General features: G+C 39.6%; 2 protein-coding genes across 5 annotated transcripts in view; one reads left to right on the top strand and one right to left on the bottom strand.

Moving 5' to 3' along the window:
• The first annotated feature begins 2,553 nt into the window (after positions 1 to 2,553).
• KCTD18 (potassium channel tetramerization domain containing 18) lies at positions 2,554 to 10,913 on the top strand. The gene is made up of 7 exons (XM_065672743.1): positions 2,554 to 2,769; positions 3,513 to 3,710; positions 4,867 to 5,078; positions 5,996 to 6,189; positions 7,293 to 7,387; positions 7,847 to 7,949; positions 10,176 to 10,913. The coding sequence occupies exons 2-7, from the start codon at positions 3,554 to 3,556 to the stop codon at positions 10,708 to 10,710; spliced, it is 1,296 nt and encodes a 431-aa protein (XP_065528815.1). The 5' UTR covers positions 2,554 to 2,769; positions 3,513 to 3,553; the 3' UTR covers positions 10,711 to 10,913.
• A 5,157-nt stretch (positions 10,914 to 16,070) lies between these two features.
• SPATS2L (spermatogenesis associated serine rich 2 like) overlaps positions 16,071 to 23,351 on the bottom strand; it is a 154,944-nt gene continuing 147,663 nt past the window's right edge. For all 4 annotated transcript variants that reach the window (XM_065670008.1, XM_065670007.1, XM_065670010.1 and 1 more), the window contains 4 exons: positions 22,210 to 22,319; positions 20,841 to 20,943; positions 18,688 to 18,908; positions 16,071 to 17,506 (listed from right to left, as the gene is read on the bottom strand). In XM_065670008.1, coding sequence (XP_065526080.1) covers positions 17,108 to 17,506; positions 18,688 to 18,908; positions 20,841 to 20,943; positions 22,210 to 22,319 — 833 coding nt within the window. In that variant the 3' untranslated portion in view covers positions 16,071 to 17,107. The remainder of the gene's footprint in view (positions 17,507 to 18,687; positions 18,909 to 20,840; positions 20,944 to 22,209; positions 22,320 to 23,351) is intronic.

Here is a 23,351-nt window from a genome sequence, read left to right as displayed (position 1 = left end):
TTAGTATAGTATTTAGACCATACCTTCCTCTAATCGCACCCTTTTTTTGCAGAAGCTTAATGGAAATCCATTCTTAATACCTCTTCCCCTCTGTCAGATCTGACTGAAATTAGCAAATTGAAACACAAATATACAGAGAATGTGTGAAGCCCAGCTTCCTTTGGAAATTAGTGAAAAACAAAACAAAGTCCCCATGTTCACTTCCCAAGGACATGCAGCTGAAAAGGCAGTTTGCTCACACAGGCTTATTTTGCTGCATGCTTCTGTACCAAATACATGCTGTACTGACCTTGAATAGTAACAATATTTCACATAGTTAAATCTGAGGTCCAAAACATACTGCATTTTTTTGTGTACAGATACTGACTAACATAAAGAGAAAATAAGCACAGGAAGCTGCAACTTCATTAAGTGAATGTTTTACAGTGAGAAAGATTGGAGGTTAAACTTACAGCATATTGCAACATGACAACAATGACAACATTTAAGTTGCAACTGCTGTTTATGCAGAGTGTAGGGACAACAGACATTTTATCCTTACTAAGATACAGCTAAACCAGACATCATTATTCCACAAAAAAAATCTATTATACCTATTTTTACTTATGTTATAGTAAATCCAACATCCATGAATTACCAGTCTGTATCACATTCAGTGGCATCTTGTAACTTGTGTGCTCTATTTAATTAATTAGATATTAAGCATTAAAGACCTGGCTTCTGGGTACATTCTTAGCCAAGAACTGTTCAGAGAGCACGGGACAGCCACAGTGCTTGGCAGGCCATTTACGCTCTGCAGCTGTAGCATGGTTAGTTGCTAAAAAAGTGAGCATATTCAGCATTTACTGTAGCTTTAACTGCCATACCAATACAAATCAGCATTAAGATAAAAAGTTAGTTCTAAGTAGCAAGTGTTCACTCAGAGTACACAATTTCAAATAAATTCTCCTCTCCATTTTTACGAGCCATCTAAATCATACCAGATGTAGTATGATTCAGATGGCTCTTCCCTTCAATGTCCTTCACTCGACTGAAGTCTGAATTACAAGTCTATGCTTCTAAATATTAACTGAAACCACAGTAGCTTATAAATATTTACATATTCTCAAAATCAAAATGTAGTAACAGACCAGAATACAGCAAACGGCACAGCTAGAACAGCAGCTGTTCTCTGACTGTTACTCATCCATTAATTTGACCCTGCAGCAAATGAACTTGCAGTTGAAATTTTAAATACCTTAAATGTGGTAACAAAATGTCAATGAGTAAAAACCCAGGACAATACAGGATGAAAATCAACATGAATTACAGCTATGACTGAGCTAATTTGCTATGTAAATACAGATAAACTACTTAATATAGGTAATCTTGTATGTGCAGGGTACAGCTAAATAACTGGATTTTTATTGGACCTCAGATAGCAATTAAAATATATTGCTGACATTTGGGATTTAGTTACTTCTTACTGTATCTTCTAAACATATAATAGCTTATGCCTTCCAGAAAGCTTGCAGAAACTACTTGTTATTTGACAGTTGTATCCACAGGGATATGACAAAAAAGAAATTTTTCTCTGATGACAAAGTTAAGCAGGAATTACACATAATATTCCAAACTTTTTGTTAGTTTGGGGTTGTTTTTTTCTTTTGCAGTTTACTTTTAGGAAATACGGCTGCCTCGCCTGTACAGAAACTTGGCATAATGAGGCTGAGACAAAAGCATAGTGAGAATCTAATTTACCTTTCCATTGTTTGTGCATGCATTTTGGTGAGCAAGCAACCATACATTGGACATAAGACAATTTAACCGGACACTGCTTCTGCAAGTCTTTGTGAAATGGCTGTATTAGGGTGAAGCACCTCGACTCCATTTTTCTGTGCTGTTTTAATGCATAAAGAGTTTGCTCTGAAAAAAGTCTAGCAGTCTGCAGCAGAACCGCTCCCACGTCTCACAGGCAAGCAGCAGGAAAGCAAATTAGAAGCTACAATGCCTGCACTTGTATGTATCACTTAGAACTAAAGAGACTGCTACTGGCATGCAGCTGGCAAGTTGGTCTGCTCAAAGGGACCAACAGTCATGTCAAAGTAGGCCAGAAAACACCAGCTGACCTGAGGCTACTTTTTTTCTGCCGTTGCTCCCTATTTTAACAATAGCAGACTTTTCCATCTTAACTTGGGGCATGTACCACCAGCACATCGCCCTTCTGGTATCACCCATCTCAGTGCTGCAGCAACTCGAGATGCACAGCAGAGGGAGAAACCACTGCCCGTGTCTGGGCTTCCACCTCCGGCCAAAGGTGCTGTCCCAGCCCGAGCTGACCAGAAAGGGTTTGAGACCACTGTGAAGTGAAACGGAACACTATGGGTTAGAATAGCTCAAGCTGTGATAGTATTGAAACTACAGGAAATGCAACTGGTCAGACCCACTCGAGTAAACATTTACTTGTAATAAATAAAAAATAGTAAGATTAATAGGAAAGGTTTCCACCTTACAGAGTAGCCTGCTTTACGTGGGTCACCCTCATTTCACGGGACACCGACACCGTGCCTGAGGGACCCCTCCGAGCAAAGCGGCGGAGGCAGGGCCAGCAGGCCCGTGGGCGCCCCTACACCCGGCTGGCCCTTCAGGCCGCGGGCAGGGAAGCCCCTCTCCTCTCGCCGCTCGGCTCCGGCCCGGCCCTTCCTACGGCCCAGCCGCCATTTTGCGGAGCCGCGGCGGCCTCTCCGGCGGCCCAGCAAGGCGGCCCTGCCGCGGAAGGCAGTGGCGCAGGTAACCGCCTCAGGGACGGGCGGGGTGGGCTTCCCCCTGCTTTGGCTGAGCAGCGCCCCAACAGCGGGGGATTGCGCGTCGGGCCAACGCAGATGTCCGGGCGAAAGGCGCCTAGCAAGTCAGTAACCCTTAAAGGGGTGCTCTACCCCACCCCCCAAAAAGAAACCAAACCCACCAACAAACCAAAACATCACCCGTCCCCCCAAAAAAAACTTAAAAAAATAAAAAAAAGTTTTAAATACTTTCTTTTGCTTCTTGCGCCATTCTTTTCTGCCCTTACAGGGGCCCCCTCTGCAGGGAGCTCAGTGCAGGCGCGAGTATTTATTGGCAGCGTGGCATTAATGATGTGACAGCTTCAACAACTAGTTGAATCAGCCTTAATTAAAGGTTGGATTTTAAAGAAGTTGGTTTTCGTGCAGAATTACTGCATGTTCAGTGCTGTGAACTATACTCCAAGCAAGATTTCCCAGAATGTCCTTGCAGTGCTTTGCTCACATATTCTGCCCATGTAATTCTGCTTACCCATTTGTGTCAGAAGCAACCTTTGTGTTTCCTAGATAAGTAAAATGCCATAGTTTTTTATAGTAAAGGTGTAGAATATTTGGCTATTTACACCAATATATCTCCTGAACTGTTTTCAAAGCTGATTTACTATGTTGCTGTGTAAAAACATCTAAGGGCTGAGCTCATCCACTTCCAGTCTTAACTGGCATTAGGTTTTCTTTTGTTTCTATCTCTTTCAGGTTTGAATAGCTCACAATTAACATCATCATTTGCAAGTGCAATGGAAGGGGACAGGACTGAAGGTGGCCAGGGTATTCTACAACTGAATGTGCAGGGATGTTTGTACACAGCCAGGCTTGAGTCTTTATGCCGTTTTAAGGATTCAATGCTAGCTTCTATGTTTAGTGGACGCTTTCCTCTAAAAGTGGATGAGTCAGGTGAATATGTTCAAGCTGTAAATATGATTCTGATCAGGGAGCTCTGTGGCAAATACATGCTTTTGTATATACTTGTGCATTTTATAGTATATCTCTTTTCCAATCTGCTGAGCATCAGTTGACTTCTTTAATTCCAGGATGTAAAACGATTAAATGTGTGTGATTTAGGGGCAATTAATCTGGATTCCCCAACACTACTCATGTTTGTACAGTGCTTACTGTGCCTTGTCCCAGACCAAACTGGGGCTTTGGAATGTGTTTCTTCAGTAAGAATATGAAAATAGATGAAACTGAAGTTTATGAACTCCTGTATTCTCCAGAGACACCTTGCTCTGTTCATTACATAAGGAGATACGGGTCAAATCTTTGATTCAGAATACTTCCTTACCTGGTAAAGATTGCATTTTTCACTACCATGGCTTACTAGGAAAGCTTGAATAAACTATTCATAGGTCAGATTTCACACTTGTTTGTGACTTGGAAATCCTGCCAAAATATATCCAGCTTAAAGATATGATAGATACAGTAATTCCTTGTATGCTTTTGACTGTTTAAAATATCTGAAATGTTTAACATTTTTCTGGGTAGAGTTTTGCTGCCATCTTTCAGTTACAGTAAACAGCCTACTGCATGCAGCTGCATGTGGTCTGGTCAGTTTCTGTTGTGGTCCTTGAGCCTAGCAGGCAAAGGAGAGAAAAAGAGCAATATTCAGGGAAGGTTGGACTGGATGTGTGCTGGAGCTGATGCTAATTTTAACTCTCTTAATTGCCTAGATCCAAACTGGGAAAAAACCCCAAACTCTGCAATAGCAAGAAAAGATGTATCTGCAGTTAGAATTAGAAATGCATCCAGAATTAGATTTCAGCATTTTAAGTGAAGTGCAATACAGCTGAGGTTGTATGTTGGCATGGTCCTATGCAGATCAGTGATTTCATTGAAATTCCGAAGAAATGTTTACTGCACTGAGAATCTTATCTTCAAATAACAAATATTCCAGGGAAACGAAATAGTAGTTTTAAAAGAACAGAGACAGTAAACTTACTCCTCCTAAGTAGGTAAAACTAGTACAGAGACTTTATATAAAGGCTTTACTTGATGATTTGGTAGTCTGTCTTCTCTTGCTGGAAGCAGTATTTCAAATAATGTATGTTTTCAGGAGCATGTGTAATTGACCGAGATGGAAGACTGTTTAAATACCTTTTGGATTATCTGCATGGAGAAGTTCGGATTCCTGAAGATGAACAAACTCGAATTGCACTGCAGGAGGAAGCAGATTATTTTGGCATTCCTTATCCATGCAGTCTGTCTGACCATTTGGCCAATGAAATGGAGATGTATTCCTTAACGTCCAATATAGAGCTTAAAAAGGTCTTGACATTTCTCGCATTTTTAAAGATCTACTCTCTAATCCACATCATTCGTTAGCATCAGATACTAAAACTGTAGTATATGCAAATTAGCACTTCCTAATTACCATGTTTAATCATCAGTAAGTTCAAAGGTTTAGGTTAAGGAAACTTAAGAGTTGATAATGCAGTCATAGTAGTTAAGGACATGTTAAATTAAGCTTTTCCCATCATGGCAATACAGCAACAGTTTAAATTGACTCTATTTACGTGCAAGCCTGCTGGAGAACTTGCGCAGTAGGAACAACATTGTTTAGCTCCCTGTATGCCTTCAGATTTTACTTGTGATTAGATTTGATCCCTTCAGGATGTTTGAGGGTTTGGCCTTTTTTCAGTTTTACAAATTCATCCTGAAGCTCAAAAGACAAATGTACTTTGCCATTTTTTTAGAACAAGAAATAAGTGAATGTATTATTTAAAACCCCAGGGTTTGTCTGTTTTAAAGTATTGTAACTTAAAAGCTAATTCTAATTTGCTGATCAGAAATTAACTCATATTACCAGGTCTGTGTTAGTCATGACAGTCATCTGTGTTCTCTTAGTAAGCTACTGTTCCACGTATTTCACATTCTCCCTTACTCATTTCCTTTTGGAAAGTATAAAATACTTCCAGGTCTTTAAGTTTTTCTCCATATTAGGGATCTGCCATGCCTTTAATTTCTGCGACTTTCTCCTAGTTTTACAATATTCTCTGTAACATCAGATGAGAAATACTGCAGACATTATTCTGGATAAACCACCTCCTTAATTAGCACAACAGATTTCACCAGTCAGTTAAGAAAACTTAAATATGAAAGCTTATTCAACTAAAACCATTGTATTCTTATTAATATTTGGTATTTTTTTATTTTCTTTTTTCTTCTTCCTTTTTTTTCCCCAGGCTTTGTTAGAGTTCTGTGACTCTTACGATTTAGTTTGTACCAAGCCCACAGTTTGGGTCCTGCACTATCTCAACACTTCTGGAGCAAGCTGTGAAAGTAAAATTATTGGTGTGTATGCCACAAAAGCTGATGGGACTGATGCAATTAATAAGGAGCTGGGAACAAAAATTAATCATAAAAGCATTTACAAAAGGTAAGATGACTGTCAAACACACGAAAGCAGTATGAAGTGAGGATGAACACTCCCATAATATCTAAATAGTATTTTTGTAGCATAATACAGCATTAATGTACTATAAATCTGTGAAAGGAGTCAGATTCTTTCCAGCTTCAAAACCAGCTGCCCAGTACGGTGGTCACATTAAACAAACAAACAAAGATTAACAACTAAGCATGGAGTACAAGAATTTCAGAGTCCACAGAAGGTGGCTAGCATGCTGTTGCTTTAAGTTCTTATTATGTTTTACTTGGCATTTTTTATAAATGTCTCAACCATTTAAAATTACTTTTTAATTTAGGATGATATTTACACTAAATACAGTAAATGAATGTCCATCCAGAAAAAGTTGCAGAAGTATTCACAATGTTGGTCATGATTCATGTAATTGTATTTTACGGTCTTTTTAGGCAGCTGGAAGAAATATGTAACACCAAAAGGAACTGAAGATGAAGGAAAATGGTTTTAATTCTGTCTAGAACATGTATCTCTCTACTACACTATTGATGTATTTTTATGACAGTAATTAGAAGTTATCGGTAGACCTGTACTTACGAGTGTCTGGAAGCAGTTTGCCTTTCTTTTAGTCCCACTTAGTGTGCTTCACTGTCTATCTTTTGAAACATGACTACAATAGAGCTTTTGATGTTTCATCTTTATAATTAAGATGCATATTTTCCTAAATTCAGGCTGGGAACATAAATATTTATTCCAAGAGTATGTGAAAACATAGCATCAGGTATCTGTCCTCCTCCTGTGTTTTCCCTTTGAATAAATGATTGAGAAGCAGAAGAGTAAATTTTACATCATTAATTCTGTAATTATTCTTTTATGAACATCTGTTCTTTCATGAATAGCCATTTTTAGCAATCAGTGTTTAGAAGCATGCAGATCATAGGAGGATGGCTGTTTGGAACCTTTTGTATGAATGAAACTTAAGTAACATTTACTTTACAAAACATTTACTATTAAGTTGCTATAGTTAGGATTTGGTAAAAAGACGCATTTCACCAGTGTACATTTGTAAGGACTTAGCCAGATTTATCACATCACTATTACCTGTAAAACAATATTTCTAGAGAAGCTGGAAATAACATCCAATACATCTGGAGCTATTATTCAGTACCTGACTTAAGAAAGATGATGGATGCTTTCAATGCCTGGGATGGGAGAGGTAGAGTATTATTTCTTTCTTTTTTCTTTTTTTTTTTTTTTTGTATCTCAGTAGCATTACTTTTTTATATAAAGATAAAAATATTTGCCAATCTACTGTAATAAAGATTCTGCATGTGTTTTCACTCATTCAGTAAGTGACATGTAAAATATTCCATAGTAGTGGCTATCTGGGGACAGTGGGGAGAAGGTCTTAAGGGTTGTTCCAAGGTGACTTGAATGAGTTGACATGAATGAATAGATGTAGTAAGAGCTACCACATGCAAAGGGTGACAGCCTGCTAGCATTGGGCACTCTGGTGGAAGCCCTGGAACCACGCTGGCTGTATATAACACTCATGTCAGCAGAGATTCAAAGCTGAAATACATAAAACATAATAAAATACATTCATTTCGTCAGGTGTATGTACAGATGACACTGTTCCCTCAGCTAATCAATAGAATGTCCCTTTAAAATGCAGGTGTCAGCTACTGGAGAGTACCTCAGGAACTGATAGAATGTTGGACTCTTGAAGAATGCCCTTTGGAAGCCAGTTTGCACCATATGCCTCCAGTTTGTAAAAGGTACACTGATTTGCATAGGTGGCTTAAAATAGAGCAGATATATAGCACAATTTCTTCCCTCCCAAAATGCTGCGTTTAGGTTTCAGCTAAAACTCCTGATGTGCAGCAGTGGTCCTGATGAGACTGTACACTGTTGAAATACTGTAAATGAACCTAGTTACTGATTCTGTTTTACCTGTACCTCATTGCTACTATTAGGGAACAAAATCTTTGAACATTTATTAACCTTTCCTTTTCATTTTAGTGGTTCTTTTGGTCTGTAATGTGCAGATATTGAGAATCCATTCTCACCTTGTGGCTCTGAGGAAGAACTCCCCAGAATCCTTGTAATAAGTACTGGGGTATTTGCAGGCTTTCTGTTTGAACAGTGTCACCAAGTAACAGTTTTGTAAGAGAAATGAGAAGAAATATTACCCTCAGATACTGTTTATTCTTTTCTGTTAAACCCTGTGACATTTCACAGATCTTTAAAAGTCCAAAATGCAAGTACCCTGAAGAGTATGTGCTTTTGTAGAGTATCTTTTAAGCTGTTCTTCAGTGGCTCTCACACCTCATAGCCTGTTTCCAGTACTGACCTGCCAGCTAAATGCTTCTTCATTCCTAACAATCAGGTCAATTAAAATTACAGCTTTTCTTTGTCAGCTGAAAATCTAGATAAGATCGGATTCACACGTTCTTTCTTCTACTTCAGGGCTTTAGTAGCTTTGCGCCATGTAGGAGCCAGCAATAGAGCCACAGTTTGAACGCTTTTATTTTTAAATGCATTTGAGTTTAAATTGCTCTCCATGTTCTTTCCTTCCCCCCTTCTTCTTCATCTCTCAAAAAATTATTGGTATTTACTGATCATCCCTCTGACCTGGTGTCCTGGGTTCAGCAGTAGCAGTCGTTTTTCTCCTTCTTGGTGGCTGGTGCAGTGCTGTGTTCTGACTTTTGGCCTGGGAACAGCACTGATAACACTGATGTTTTTAGTTACCGCTCAAATGTTTTAGACTGACCAAGGACTTTCTGAGCCTCATGCTCTGCCAGGGAGGAGGGGAAGCTGGGAGGAAGCAGAGAGAGGACACCTGACCCAAACTAGCCAAAGAGGTATTCCATACCACAGCACATCATGCCCAGGATGTAACAGAGTTACCAGGAAGGGCTAGGGCACTGCAGGGTTGGACAAGGTATCGGTCGGTGCTCGGTTGGGTTGGGCTGGGTGAGTTATCAGTCAGCTGGTGCTGAGGTGTCATATTCTCTTCCCTTGTTATTTCCCTTATCATTATTACCATTAGTGGTAGATTTGTGTTATACCTTAGTTACTAAACTGTTCTTATCTCAACCCATGGGAGTTGCATTCTTTTCGATTCTCCTCTCCATCCCTCCAGGAGTAGAGGGAGGGAAAGAAGGGGGGGAGTGAGTGAATGAGCTGTGTGACTTTGTTTAAACCACAACACTTGGCCTGGTCTAGTTTTTGTTTCATTGGGTTTCAGATTTTCTAACATCCAGTTCAGCTGTTTTAGCATGACCTGAATTTCTGTGGCATCATTTATTATTTCCATGAGGAATTAAAATCTTCTAGGTATCTGTCCATTTTTCTTTGCCAACACTGTGAAACAGCGTATATGTAATACTTAAAAAATGCTGCCAATTAGAGTTGCCATGAGATTCCATAGGCTTTCTTATGTAGGTGCTTTGTTTTGTATATAAACATTTTTTCTTGAAGGATTATCCATAATCATTTGCATTGAAAAGAAATGGGGGAGGAAGAAAGCAGCAGCATCTTTCTTATTTTCTCAAATTGCATAATGTGGAATGCTACATATTGTCTTTATGTGCAAGTGGGTCTTACATTTTTGTAAATACCTTACACCACATCAGACCAGTATTTAGTGGACTTTGTATCTGATGGAATCTGTAGCTTTTTAATCTTTTCTTTCTCTTAACTCCTCCAACTTTTTCTCACTGATTTTCACTCAGCTGTTTGTGCACTGTATCTCTTGCAGTTTTTAGCGTGTAATATACTTGTAAATATTACATAAGTAACATTACTTATCATGGTAGTATTCGTCACTGTTTGCAGCAATGAACAGTTGGGAACCATAAATGATACCGTGACATGCAGAAATTAAAAGCACTTTCAGGTTTGTGAATGGCTGTTGCATTTGGCTGTCTAATAGCAGTGTTATAAAAAGAATAATTTCTGTACATAATTTGTTTCTTTCACTGAATTTCTTTGTTTTACAGACGATTAATCAACTTTACTGAAGAGGAAGGCTATTTACCATGTAAAGTGGGGCCCAAGCCAATTAGATTCTCAGGTCCCTCAACAAGTACCCATATCAAAGTCAAGAATTCAGCCTCATTAAAGGTAGCTGCTTGCCATGTTTCGTGTTCTGCAGTGACTCTGAAAAGACCCAACACTGAAAATGCGACACTGTGCAGAGTAGCTTCTGAAACTGTATCCACAACGTGCCCAGCAGTGCCCAGCAATTCCCAGGCACCCTGCAAAAGGCAGAGTGCTGACAATGGGACACCACATCAAGCGACATTCAAGATCACAGTGTCCAAGAAGCCCGTAAGCAACCGTGTAATAAAGCTGAAGCAACCTCCCCTTTTTCTTGGGGCACCGTATCAGACATCTTCTTCTATATCCAGTGAAACAAGCAAACAGGACAGTGCTGCTGTTGAAACTCCTACTACTTCTATGGTACCAAACATGAACGAACCAGCTGTATTAGCAAACAGTGTTAAGTCTAAGAATGATAAAGTGGATGGATAATGCTTGACTCAGCCTGATAGATTGGATAGCTTTACATCATCTGGTCAAAGAGGATCATCATCAACTCATGTGGTTATGTATTCAAAGATCTGGTAGAAAATTGTGATGAAAAAGTTTGTGAGAAGCATAGGAAAAAACTCTTTTAAGTGAGCACTGAAGTGCATTTTCTGCTTTACTTCTAAATATATTCTAGATGTTGGAAAGGGAGGAATTAAAATGGATTAAAAACCCTCTCAAACACAGTGCAGTCGTATGTTCCAGTATCTCACATTTGTATTTGTTAGGTTGTACTAGTACAACTGACCTTCTGAAGGGTGTATTTGCACAGCATAAAAGAAGATCTCTTTATTAACTTCAACTACAGTTAACATTAACTAGTTGATTTCTTTAATTTGTATCTTTAAAGTGGGGAAAAATAGGTAACAATAGCTTTCATTAGGAACAAGTTTGCCACAAGCGTGCAACATACTGAGTACTGGGAAGATTCCAGAAATTGAATGCGTTTACTGGCATTTTCCATGTGGATAAGTCACTCTATTGTAACAGCAATGAAAGGGACCGCCTTGGCTTGTTGCCGTGAGAAAATTCAGGCAGGGAAGAAGCATGCCTAGGGAGTAATCGGACATTTTTTTCCCATAGACCTGAGGCATATGCATACTACTCTCCTGATGTGGTGTGATCTGCCACTGGGCTGAGGCTGCTGCAGGCAGCTGGTGCAGCCTTCACATTTTATATTGCACCAGTGTGGGGTGTGTTTTCTGCAGGTGCAGGGAAGCTCATAGGTCTGAGTTACAGCTGGCCTTCCCCTGTCCTTCCAAATGAGGAGGGGACAACCTCCACTCTGTGCAGCAAGCCGTTAACAGAGGTGCCCTGCTCTGAAGAAGAACTTCCCTCAGAGAAAGAGGAGACCACCTTGTGCCAGGGTGAATCTTGAGTAATGACACTGAAGAGTTGCTGTATCAGCAGAGGAAAGCTGAATTCAGCCTGATGATTTTAAAAAGCCCTTTTAGTTGTTTAAATTGGTGAAGGAAACCTTGGCTTTGTTTTGTGCCCCTCCTCGCTTACAGCTGGGTGCTCAAGTTTTTTGTTGGTTTTGCTAGTGCATTTTCTTGCAGTAAGTACAGCTGTCCCTACACACTGAGAAGTCCTATCACTTTGCCAAAATGCAACATTCTTAACATTCCTGAGACTAGTACAGTTACAGAAGGATTCTTTAAACGTTTTATTCTCTAGATCATTTTGAATCCATTTTCAGGCTTTTCTCCTAACCACAAGGATTTGAAACATCATTTGCAAAAGTAAAAATCCCAAATTTTTATGTACTAACATAGATTTAAGGAGACACTTTGTCATGAAGAGAAGTCACTGCAGAGGTGCACAGTACTGTGCTTTTCTGCTGTCAGTGTGCATACTGAAGACCAGCTCACCTTTAGAATCTTTAAGCTAGTGCTTTTTCTTATAAAATAAACCTAATGAGCACCAATATCAAGGCTACTCCTATCCCAACAAAATAAGGTTCCACTGAAGGACAAAGCAAAAATTATGGAAAGATACATAATGTCCTATTCTTTGAGCATGCAGTTCATCACTGATGTCAAGTTTGTGATACTTGTTTTTCATAATAATCTGACCAAAAAGCAGTTTTTAATACTTACCTTCTGTAGGACTTCTACTTCAGTACTTATTGAACAGCTGAGCACTTTACCATGCACCTTTAACTCTTTTCTACAATGCTTCCTTAAGCAGATCTCCTTCCTCTTCGACTTTTGATGAATTTACAAGGCTTCCATAAACATAGAATCATTGAATCACGTAGGCTGGACAAGACCCTTAAGATCACTGGGTTCAACCAGCACTAAAGCTCACAAAGATCATCAAATCCAGTATCATGCTACATCTTGCAAAAAGTATGGAATTTTGCATGTGTACAAGACAAAAAAAGCTTTGAGAAAAATCCTACAGGACTTCCCGAGTTTGCCCTAGCCTGGTGGTTATTTAATTATTCTGGTAGCAGAGTATTTTTTGAGTAACATTTGCATCATTTGATTAGAGTTGCTTTAATGAGTCTTCTCGTTACCCTAGACATACTGGCTTATGTTTGAAAGAAAGAAAAAAAAGCAAAGAAAAAACTCACTTGACTTTCAGGAGATGAAACAGGAAAGTGGCTGCAGTGGGGAAGCAGAGCAAGATTACTTTTTGAGGAACTTGATTTTATTTCCTTATTTTTAATCGGATGAGGTGCAAACATGACCTTGTAACTTCGATCAGAATAGGTACTTTTGGTGTGTTTTTTATACCTGTGAATCTTGCCCAGTTTCTCTTAACTGATGGACTGATACGAAAGAGTTTTATGACAGCTGAGCAGCATTAACCTTTGTAGTGACTTTCACTATAAAAATAGCTTTGCCCTTATCTACCCAAAGCCTTTTAAAATGTGGACGTAAAATAGAATTACATTAAATCACTTAGATAATAAACATGTAGTTCAAATCTTACTATGGCTAAAAAGAAATACTAACATTACCCAGGAGTAAGCAGATTTCATCTACTTCTTCCCAATCCATGAAGGACAGATTCTCGCATGATAGAAACAGGAGGCCAGTTGTGCCATCAGAAACTTGGCAGTGAAACTGTCTGTTCTTTACCTGCAGTTACAGAGTCAACGTGTGGTAAAAACGTATAAATACTCTGTGGTAATAAAGCCCCACAAACCCCTAGATTTCATTTTGGGCAACAGCTTTTAATAAAAGATGTTAAGCAGTACAAACAGTAAGGCCAACGTTAGAGACCTTTGCTGCTTTCTGAGCTTTTTGGATACCTCTTCTTACAGAATTTTCTTCATGCCAAAAAACATCTAGCTGTTTATACCAGAACTGATCATTCTTGGCTGAAAATTACTTTTCAAATTCATGCATCACATAATCAGCTATGTAGTGTACCCAGTTTGGATCAGAATTTGGCCCTTTTCAAAGTTACCCCCTTCCTACACACATACATATATATATGTGTATCTTCACTCATTCTAGTCTCTGGTACAACGTACATGATCATTTTAGTACAGCTTTAGTAGTTTTCCATAATAAACCAGCTGTACTGTCTCAAATTTCCAGCATGTTTCTGTTCTAATCCTCACGTGGGTAACTGGTAGTGGTACTGGAACTTGAGACCTCTGGATCCTGTGGTGCCTCTGCTGTGGTCACAAGTGGAACAGGAAGGATGTCAGAAGATCTTGATGCAGCCCAGTCATTACTCACAGTAAGAACTGCCTCTTGTACAAGCTCAGACCAGGTGCTCCCATACAACAACAGTGTCCAGGAAAGCACTACAAGAAAATGTTTCTCTTCCAGAATTACAAGGTTCATCTTTCAGTCACATTTTCAACCACACTGTGTGGTACCTCTTTTTTGTCTTTTTTTCCCCCTAACATGCCTAAATAACCTATCTTTTCCAAATGGCTGTTTAAGTTACCTTATTTTTTCTGATTTTCCAACTGTGTATCTGGTCCTTCAGAGTTTGCTGAGTTCTGCTCTTACTCTGAGTTTAATCTTACACAGAAGATAAACAGATCTGCTTTAAAATGCTACTCTTTAAGGTGTGCTTCCACTTTTGAAAGAGTGTACAAAGTGCAGTAAGAATTCCAATGTTTGTGTTTGAGTGATGCCAAACAGCTGCATTTGCTTTGCAAATTGAGGATCCTGTTTTAAAAGATGGCTAGCTTGAAAGTCAAGCCTTGACCTGCCTTTAATTCCTTCACTGACCCCTGTACAAATCCTTCTGTTAAAAGCCGTATCACATGTAGCTAGCTGTGTAATTGACAGATAGAGAGTTCTACTGAAGATGGGCCCAAGAGCATCTGATTAATTACAAGTATTGTGAACAGTAAAATAAACCTCATGGAAACTGGCAGATCTCATTCCAAGCATTTAGAGACACAAGAAATGGAAAATGAAGAGATGCCATTCTGACACAGTTACACTTCAGGGCACAGCCATGGAATGCTGTTAAAACATATACTGCAATACTAGCCCACACTTGGGGAGCAAGGATTGCAGTGTTCCCAGAACCAGCCCACTCCCCAACCCAATCAAACCCACACTTGTATCTCTCAAAGAAAAGTGTGTTTGTATCACAGCCTGAAGGAAAATGCTGTCTCTCACCTGTTAGTCCTGGGTCTGTCATGTACTGAGCCTCCAGTACATCAAAGGACTGAAGAGTGCAAGGTGGTCCTGTTGTGCTGAGTTATGACTTATGTTACAGATTTTATTTACTGGCAGAAGCCTGCTTGTGAGAAGCTGATTTATGGAATAAAATAACTTTCAATAGTCCTGTCAAGTGGAGAAGCTGTAAGGAAGGAGTAAGCATCATTATATATACATTAGATTATCTTATCCTAGGAGGGGTTAGAAGAAGAGACAAATTTCACAAATTATACAAGGACAATGTAATGAAATTCCTGTGTAATATCTTCACAGAAATCATGATTACATCTCTTAAAGTGAGGTTACAGGTCAAAGTGTAAGGCAGAAGATAGATTTTGAAAAGCTGCCTATCTGATGGGTGTGCATCATACAGATTCTGGAATTTCAGTTCCGTGTACTCAAAAACATTCAGCTTTAAAGCAGGGTAGGTAATCAACTAGGATAGAAGCAGTGCTTACAATGCTAAGAAAGCCAGCATTTACCTATGCATGTTTATTTCTTTTTCACCACTCTTCCAGATGAAGATATTTGCATTTAGAATCAGGTGGAAAACTGTATACACATACCAAGAGAAATAAAAATAATCAAATAAATTAATAAGCCCCCATAAGGAATGTGCCTCACTCTACACTTTGAGACCATTTTTCACGGGCCGCAGAGAACAAATAGACCAGTCAGTCCTAAGGTAGAAGCATGCATTCAGCTAGCAGAAATTATGCAGACAATAACCCAGGAATAAACTTATAAAGATCACAGAATGGTTTGGGTTGGAAGGGACCTTAAAGATCATGTTCTTCCAGCCCTCTGCCATGGTCCGTAAGTGTCCCACTCTTACTGACCTCAGTGGGAGATCCGTCCTGACCTTTTACACCTTTCTCACTCTGACACTTAGGCCACTAGTTCACTTGATGCCAGGTCTGGATTCTGGCACCTTACTGTGTTAAATAATAACTTGTATTAGAAGTATGTCCAGGATGGAGCGGCTCTCATGTGAAGGTTCTGTTCCATGCACTTGTGGTATTAGAATGTAGCTAAAAGCAAAAGCCTGGTCTTAATCCAAACTCATCTGAAAGCCTCCCACCGATACCAGTTGTATTAAGCAAATACCGTTTGAATAAGATCACAAAGGTTAGACACTGCAAAGCAGCAAACACCAGAGCATTTTAGAAAGAAGATTTTAATTTTCTGAAGAAACAGGTTTTCTGAAATACAGAATCAGAACATTAAGACTAAGTAAGATTTTTATTTCAATAAAAAACTCAGACGGATGTAGCATCTGCTCAAATATGTACCTCCACGTTCTGGTGCATGTTGCTGTAACAAATTTATTAGTCATAGCTCTCGTTATGGACAGATGGTTCCTACAGCAAAAATATAGAAAAATAATTTGGATTCAAGTCTAGAAGACCTGCAGCTTTCATATGCAAAAAAATAAATCCAACTAGTCATAGAAAAGTGGCTGATAAGGATGAAGAACAGGGTTGTGCATCTGAATAGCCATGACTATATACATTCCAAACTCAAGAAATGAGTGATTTTCCTCAGCCTCATAAAAATAGTTTGTCAATGAAAAATACCAATATGTAAGACATTTAATACAATTTATACTTGGATTTAAAGATTTCAGATTATGGAATAATAAGCTAAAATCAAATGTAGTGCTTTTTCAAATGTTCTCGTATATACCAATACTCTGTGTATACAGTGTGCATGCATGTACGTGTATACACGCACAGAAAGAAAGAGGTGTATAGAGATTTGCTGAAAAATTCTACAAGATTATCTGATTTCATTGCAGACCACAGCAGACAGACTTCCTGGGATCCTTCTAACACAGGCTGCTCTAAAAAACCAATAATGTTGACTGGTATAACCACGTATCTACAACAGGTTTTCACTATTATGAATTTCATTACCGATTTATTTCTCCAATCTAGATTTCATTTTTCTAAGTAGTAAACGCTGCTTTGATAAGATTCTATACTGTCATGAGAAAATAACTGTGAACATATTGGGGAAAGCCCTGAAAGTATGAATTAATTTTGATAATTAGTAAATAATAAAAATACCAACAAGTTTTAAGCAGCAACAGATTTAAAATGACTATATTCTGATTTATTTTCCTCACCAACAGGCATCTTGAGCAAGAAACTAAAATGGAGAGATTAGATTTCTCTGCCTGCCATCACGGTGACATTTTAAGCCACCAAAGTCACAGCTGGTACTGAAAGAACAGTGTTATCAGTAGAGACCTCCATCCTTGCAGGACATAAATTGCATTGAGATGCCCTGCCAGCACTGCCTTGGAAAGGCCTGTGATCCGCGGTGTCTGGTGTATGATGCTTTCGTCGGGTCTTTTCTGAATGTGCTGGATTCTCTGTCGTCCTTGTAGTTGTAGACTGCTCTTGATTTTTCGTAGCTCCTTTGTTTTTTGATCTGAAGCTGTTATGCTGCTGTCTTCTGTGTTCAGACCTGGAACCACTCTTTATATTATTTTGATCTGCCTCATTACTGGCACCTTGTGACTTAAGAGATCCATTGAGCCGGATGTTTTGGTGCTGTGGGTTGAATCTTCGTCTCTGGCTAGAAGGCCCGTTCTATCCAGAAAGAAATCGATAACTTTTAGGTTATCTGAATCCTTCCAACAGGACAAGAAATACAGCAACCAGAATTAACAAAAATTGCAGAATAAAATCTACAGCATAACTAGGAGAGGGAAAACACTATACAGTTTCGATTGTTGCTAGAGCTCTCTATTTATAACACTTGAAAACCGAACTGTGAGTAACATGCTACATCTGAGTAGCCTGAAAATGTGGAGGGCAGATTCACTACTGATGCCAAATTAAAATCTGCCATGATTCAAGAGAATACAGAGAAGGGAATGAAATACTGGACATCTCAACAGCAAGCAGCTAAGAAGCATTGAAGAACTTAATGCTGTTTCTTTCCAAAATCACAAAAATACCTCTCCTAGTATTGTGTAAAAACTACAGTAAGACAGCAGGAAGCACAGAAATTCACATGTAAATTAAAGTCAAGTTAAAAATCCACATGGTGGGAGAGATGTTCATTGTGGTACCTTGCTCAGAGGAAGCTTTGATCCTTAGTGGGAGTGGCTGAATCGCTTTACTTGCATGACTGCAAGGGCAGCTGATTCCGTACATGCACTGACATTATGTAATGCTCCTATGATTCCCTTCAAGCACCTACTTGAGCCTAAAATTCTTACTGGGACAAAATTCAGAGACACTTCAGTGCCAGCTTTACCTAAGCACAACAGTACAAGGACATTCTAAGGTGCTCTTATAACGAAACAGCTACCAGTATACCACAATAGCTGTATTAAAAGCTGTATTATAAAGCTTCTGAAATAACACGCTTTTAAACCTGGCAGGATTCCAGTTTTGAAGCCTATCTAATAATCATGCTTTAACATTTGTCAAGCTTCAGGAATAAATGTTTCTCCATCACAGCACATAGGGCAATTAGTAAGTATTATGGATGGGTTTTCTTTTACACTTATTAACTGCTACTAGTCACTTCTGAAAACCAGACAGTGGTCTTTGCTGCTATGGCATTTCTGGTATTTCCACCTTGTATGTTCACATTGCACTGAAAGGGAAGCTGGAAAATATATACTGCCGTATTTTCAAAAATTAGGCATTAAATATACAAACTGCAAACCAGTATTTGATTTTGTATTAACAATTGTCAATGCCGCCTATTTTCTGATTTTTTAAGAGTAATTTGGTTTAGTTCATAACTTGTTTCTTACCTGCTTATTTGCTGGGATTCCTTGGGAAGCAGCTTCTGTAGGATTGGGAGAAAGATGACTTTGTACTTTAGTGCTGGCTGGTTTATTATCAGAGTTCTTGGCATTACTAGAGAACTTCCGGGTGTGCGCATTCTGCTTGCCAGCTGTTGCATGCGAGGTCATTGAAGACAGCACCGAACTACATGGTGTTCTTGGGGAATAGTTGTTCTTTGGATGAGAAACTATAAAAAACCCAAGCATTCCATATTATCAGTTAAACGATCAACATCTAAACACAAGGCTCTATTCCTGCCCTGCTTACAGTTCGTTTTGGTAGTATAGTTTCAGCCTTACTTTAAATAATGAAGCCAGATAACTAGTGTCAGAACTAGGCTCATTCCTCTCAAGGAGGTGGTTACCAAAGGTTCTTCTGAACCATGTATATCTATAAAAACTGGAACTGAATGCAATGTAAGCACCATCAGGAATCAGTACTGCTCACATCTGCTCTGTTTGTTCCTGCTTCCCAATTCTTAGTATTTTGAGACTGCCTGTTTTTTTAGCCACTACCATGTCTGGATGTGAAGCGCACCAAATACTTGATTCCTACCTCTCTGCATTTCCATAAGCACTTTCTAGCTGCCTGCTTCTGTGCAATGGTCCCTAAACAGTCTCAAAGAGGACTCTGAGGATACTGAAGTAAGTTCTTGATCTTAATTTGCTGTTCTGATTTTTCTGATTATGGAATTTTCCCATTTCCTTGTGGCACAGATGACAAACCAGAGGCTCACTTCAGTGAGACACTTCTCCTTCTATCTAAAAGGTACTTCTATTCTTCCACTTTTAGTGCAGAGAAAAAAAAAGATGCGGAATAATTTTAGCTACTGACATCATGTGTTAGGTTTTTTGAGGCTCTTACTCACTTACGTCAACATCTGCTATTTCTCCCACTAGGTGTCCTCTTCAGAAAAACAATGCAACAATCTGCAGAAGAACTGAACTTTCTGTCCTAAGTTCAGTAAGGGCAGATGTCACTGAATACTACTGCTGTCTCCTGTCTAAACCAGACTGCTGCACATGGAAGGCCACATAAAAAAACCCCAGGTGCATGTCATAAATATGTACTTTAACAGAAAAGATGTAAAAAGAAAGGGTACATCCCACCACTGGGCATGGGCCTCACTGTGTGATGCTCCAAACTGAAATACACTTTGCACCAAGCAGCTCTTATCAAAGACATGCCAACAGCATGAGTTACTTATCTAAGGTCACAAAGAGCAGATTACAGTTAAATTCTTCAGAAGGCCAGTGCACTGTCAGTCATCTGTAAGACTGCACTGCTTCCCTGCAATAGCTGTTTTTTGACTTTACTGACCTGGTTTCAACAGGTCTGCATCAAACTATGCTTATGTAATGCTTTACTGAAATGAAGTATAAATAATTAACTTGCAGAATTAACTGCAGCTGGAGGTTATTTAGGAAAATAGTTCAGTGAGTAAAAAAAAATCATCCGTGGCTCTATCAACAGCAGCTGTGGTTATATTAGACAGGATAATCTTGGTAGAATTTTCAGTCTCTTAAGCTTCAGGGTATGATATAAGGGTCTATGAGGTGACTGCGAACAATCAGATATATTACTGGGAAGCTTATGCCTTCCTTTGACACATCCTGAGTTGGCTTCAGTGAGGGACACGATACGGGGTTAGGTGGATCTTCAAAGTGTTCTGCAAAAGCAATTCTTACGGTTTAATGAGTTACACTGGTTATGCCTCAAGTCGACAGTTGTGCAGCTGTGCACTCACAGGATCACTGGCAGACTGTGGGATATTTTATCTTTTTTCTATTTCTAGTAACTGCTTGAAAACATTATTTCTCTTCCTGAAACTGTTTTCCTTCCGAGTAATGCCTAGAAATCTCTGACAAAGAGGGCACTGTGCACATGCAGATGGACTGACTGTGCAGCACATGTACAGTGAGTCTAACATATTGCATACTGTAAACCTGACTTGCGAACGATCAGCAAGACTGCTGCATCCAGACATACCATTCACGTCAGGCTTGCTGCACACACACACTGGCAGTACACATGCCATTATTTCTGCCAGCATTTCCTGAACAGGTATGTGGAACACTATCTTGTGAGAACTTTGGTGGGAGAAATCACCAGCACTTACTCTCTCCACAGAGCTGAATTTGGGTCTTCAGCTGTTCTGTATCACAGGAAAATCGTGCAGACCTGCCCAGCTCTTCATCATATTTCCGCTCACTCACAAAGTGCTGCAAAAATACAGACAAGTTAACAGTGATTTGCATTCTGAGCAAGACTACATGGATGGTACAGAAAACCAATCATAGAATCATACAACGGTGTGGGCTGGAAAGGACCTTAAAAGATCATCTAGTCCAATCTGCCTTCCATCTCCAGAGATACCTTCCACTAGACCAAGTTGCTGAAACCCATGCCCAGCCTGGCCTTGAACAGTTCCAGGGATGGGGCAGCCACAACTTCTCTCAGCAACTTGTCCCCATGCCTCACCACCCTCACAGTAAAGAACTTCCTAATATCTAATCATCTAATCTAAACCTACCCTCTTTCAGGTTAAAGCCATTCCCCCTCGTCCTATTCCTACATGCCCTTGTAAGAAGTCCCCCTTAGCTATTGGAAGGCTGCTATCAGGTCTGCCCTGAGCCTTCTCCAGGCTGAACAAGCCCAGCTCTCTCAGCCTGTCTCCAAAAATGACATGCTCCAGCCCTCGGATCATTGTTGTGGCCTCCTCTAGACTCGCTTGAACAGGTCCATGTCCCTCTTGTGATGGGGGCCCCAAAAGCTGGATGCAGTACTCCAGGTGAGGTCTCAAAAGAGCAGAGTAGAGGGGTAGGATCACCTCTTTTGATTTGCTGTTCACGCTCCTTTTGATGCAGCCTGGGACATGGTTGGTTTCTGGGCTGCGAGTGCACACGGCCAGGTTAAGTTGAGCTTTTTGTCAACCAACACTCCCAAGTACTTCTCAGGGTTGTTCTCAATCCCATCTCCGTTCAGCCTGTATTTGTGCTTGGGATTGCCTAAGTTCTATCTTGAAGTTCACTTCAAGGCTCAGCAAACTCTTTCCCTGCCCTATACGCAGGATCTCTATGCAGAACCAAGTATTTTCCCATCCTTACCAAATCACATGTCTCACAGCCCAATGATGGGTGGATCACTGCCACACTTGGGAAGTGGGTCATTTCAATGGACTTTATGTGTTTGATCACTGAAGCTGACGCTAACGTGTTTACTTGTTAACTGAGTCTGATAAATGATACACAAACAGCAAAACTCTCCACTGCTACACTTATGAAGGGCTAGCTTTCATTTCTCAGTGGCTGTACACTGCTCAGAGGTGCTACGCTGCTTTAAGAAGCTTTGCTTTTCCCATGTAACACTAGCTACTCACTAGTTACCCTTTGGCCCATAGCAGGAATGAAGAGCCTGGGCATGTCAACATGACAGCTCTTTCTTGGCATTTATGTGAAGAAATACCCAAGCAGAAGTCAATGCCTGACCTTAATTTCAGCCCTGAGTTCAGACAGTTGTGCTTCTGCCATCTGACTGGCTAGGTCTGTCAGTCTCTTCAGCTCCTCAGCTTTCTTCTGCCGAGCAGTCAGGATTTCCACTGCCAAATACCAAGAGACAATAATTAATGCCAGGAAGGTAAAGTGCATTGTAATTCATTACTCTTTGGGCATTAACACTGTACATTACAAGTGAGATGAAAACACACATCTCTGACTTCAACTGGACTTCCAATATGCTGCTTGCACAGATTAAGTCAATCAACATATTTAACTGAATTGCCTGATGGTAAAAAAAGATCTGGAAATGGGATAGTTCTCAGAAAATCAAAGTAAAACCAATCTTTCAGTGTTCAAACAGGGCAGAGATGCATTGTTTTATGTTTTCCAGTGCTTTATTTTTAAGCACAAGATCAAGGAGCTTTCCATGGAGACATGGAAAGCAGCATTACCTTGAGTCAACAGCCTGTTTCTGAAGACACACTGTATTTATTTACATAGGAGCATTTCAGTTCCTCTGAAAAAAGGTCTGCTCATATATAGCTGACTTTAAAATCACCTGCATTGCAATTTTGCTTTTAAGTACAGAGTATATATAGTTGCTGTTTCAACAGCAAAGCAACATTGCAAAGGCCAACAGTCTCTATGAAAAATACTAAATATTCACTACTTCCTATCCTGTGCATTTTGTATAATGAAAGGGTGAATAGTTGCGTTCTTATAGGAAAAGATAAATCACGAGCCACAAAGCAACAGTGTACTTACATGCAGGATAATATGACATTATAATTTTGGTGGAAAATTTAATATACGCAAACGCTATTACCTACATGGTGACTTAATGTAAAAGCAACAACGGATTTTTTTGAAGGCTGCTGGGATCAGCACTTATGGCAGAGAGGAAAGACAGCATCTAAATGTAAAATAATAACAATTGCAGTCTTTTGTCTAGAGCTTATGCCTACAGCCAGGGTGAGTGGTAGTTGTTGTAAACTACCCTGAGACCACAGACTCCGTTACAGCTGTGAAGACCCTGGATTCTTTGCCTTCTTTTGCCACAGATTTCCAGAGCAGACTTGGAAAGTCACCTAACTAGCTCATACTTTCTAATGCCATTTCTTTTAGGTGAGAAT

Source organism: Lathamus discolor, chromosome 3 (assembly GCF_037157495.1).
Source record: "Lathamus discolor isolate bLatDis1 chromosome 3, bLatDis1.hap1, whole genome shotgun sequence".
NCBI lineage: Eukaryota > Metazoa > Chordata > Aves > Psittaciformes > Psittacidae > Lathamus > Lathamus discolor.
The sequence above is the reverse complement of the archived record's forward strand: the minus strand, read 5'-3'. Positions and strand labels throughout refer to the sequence as shown.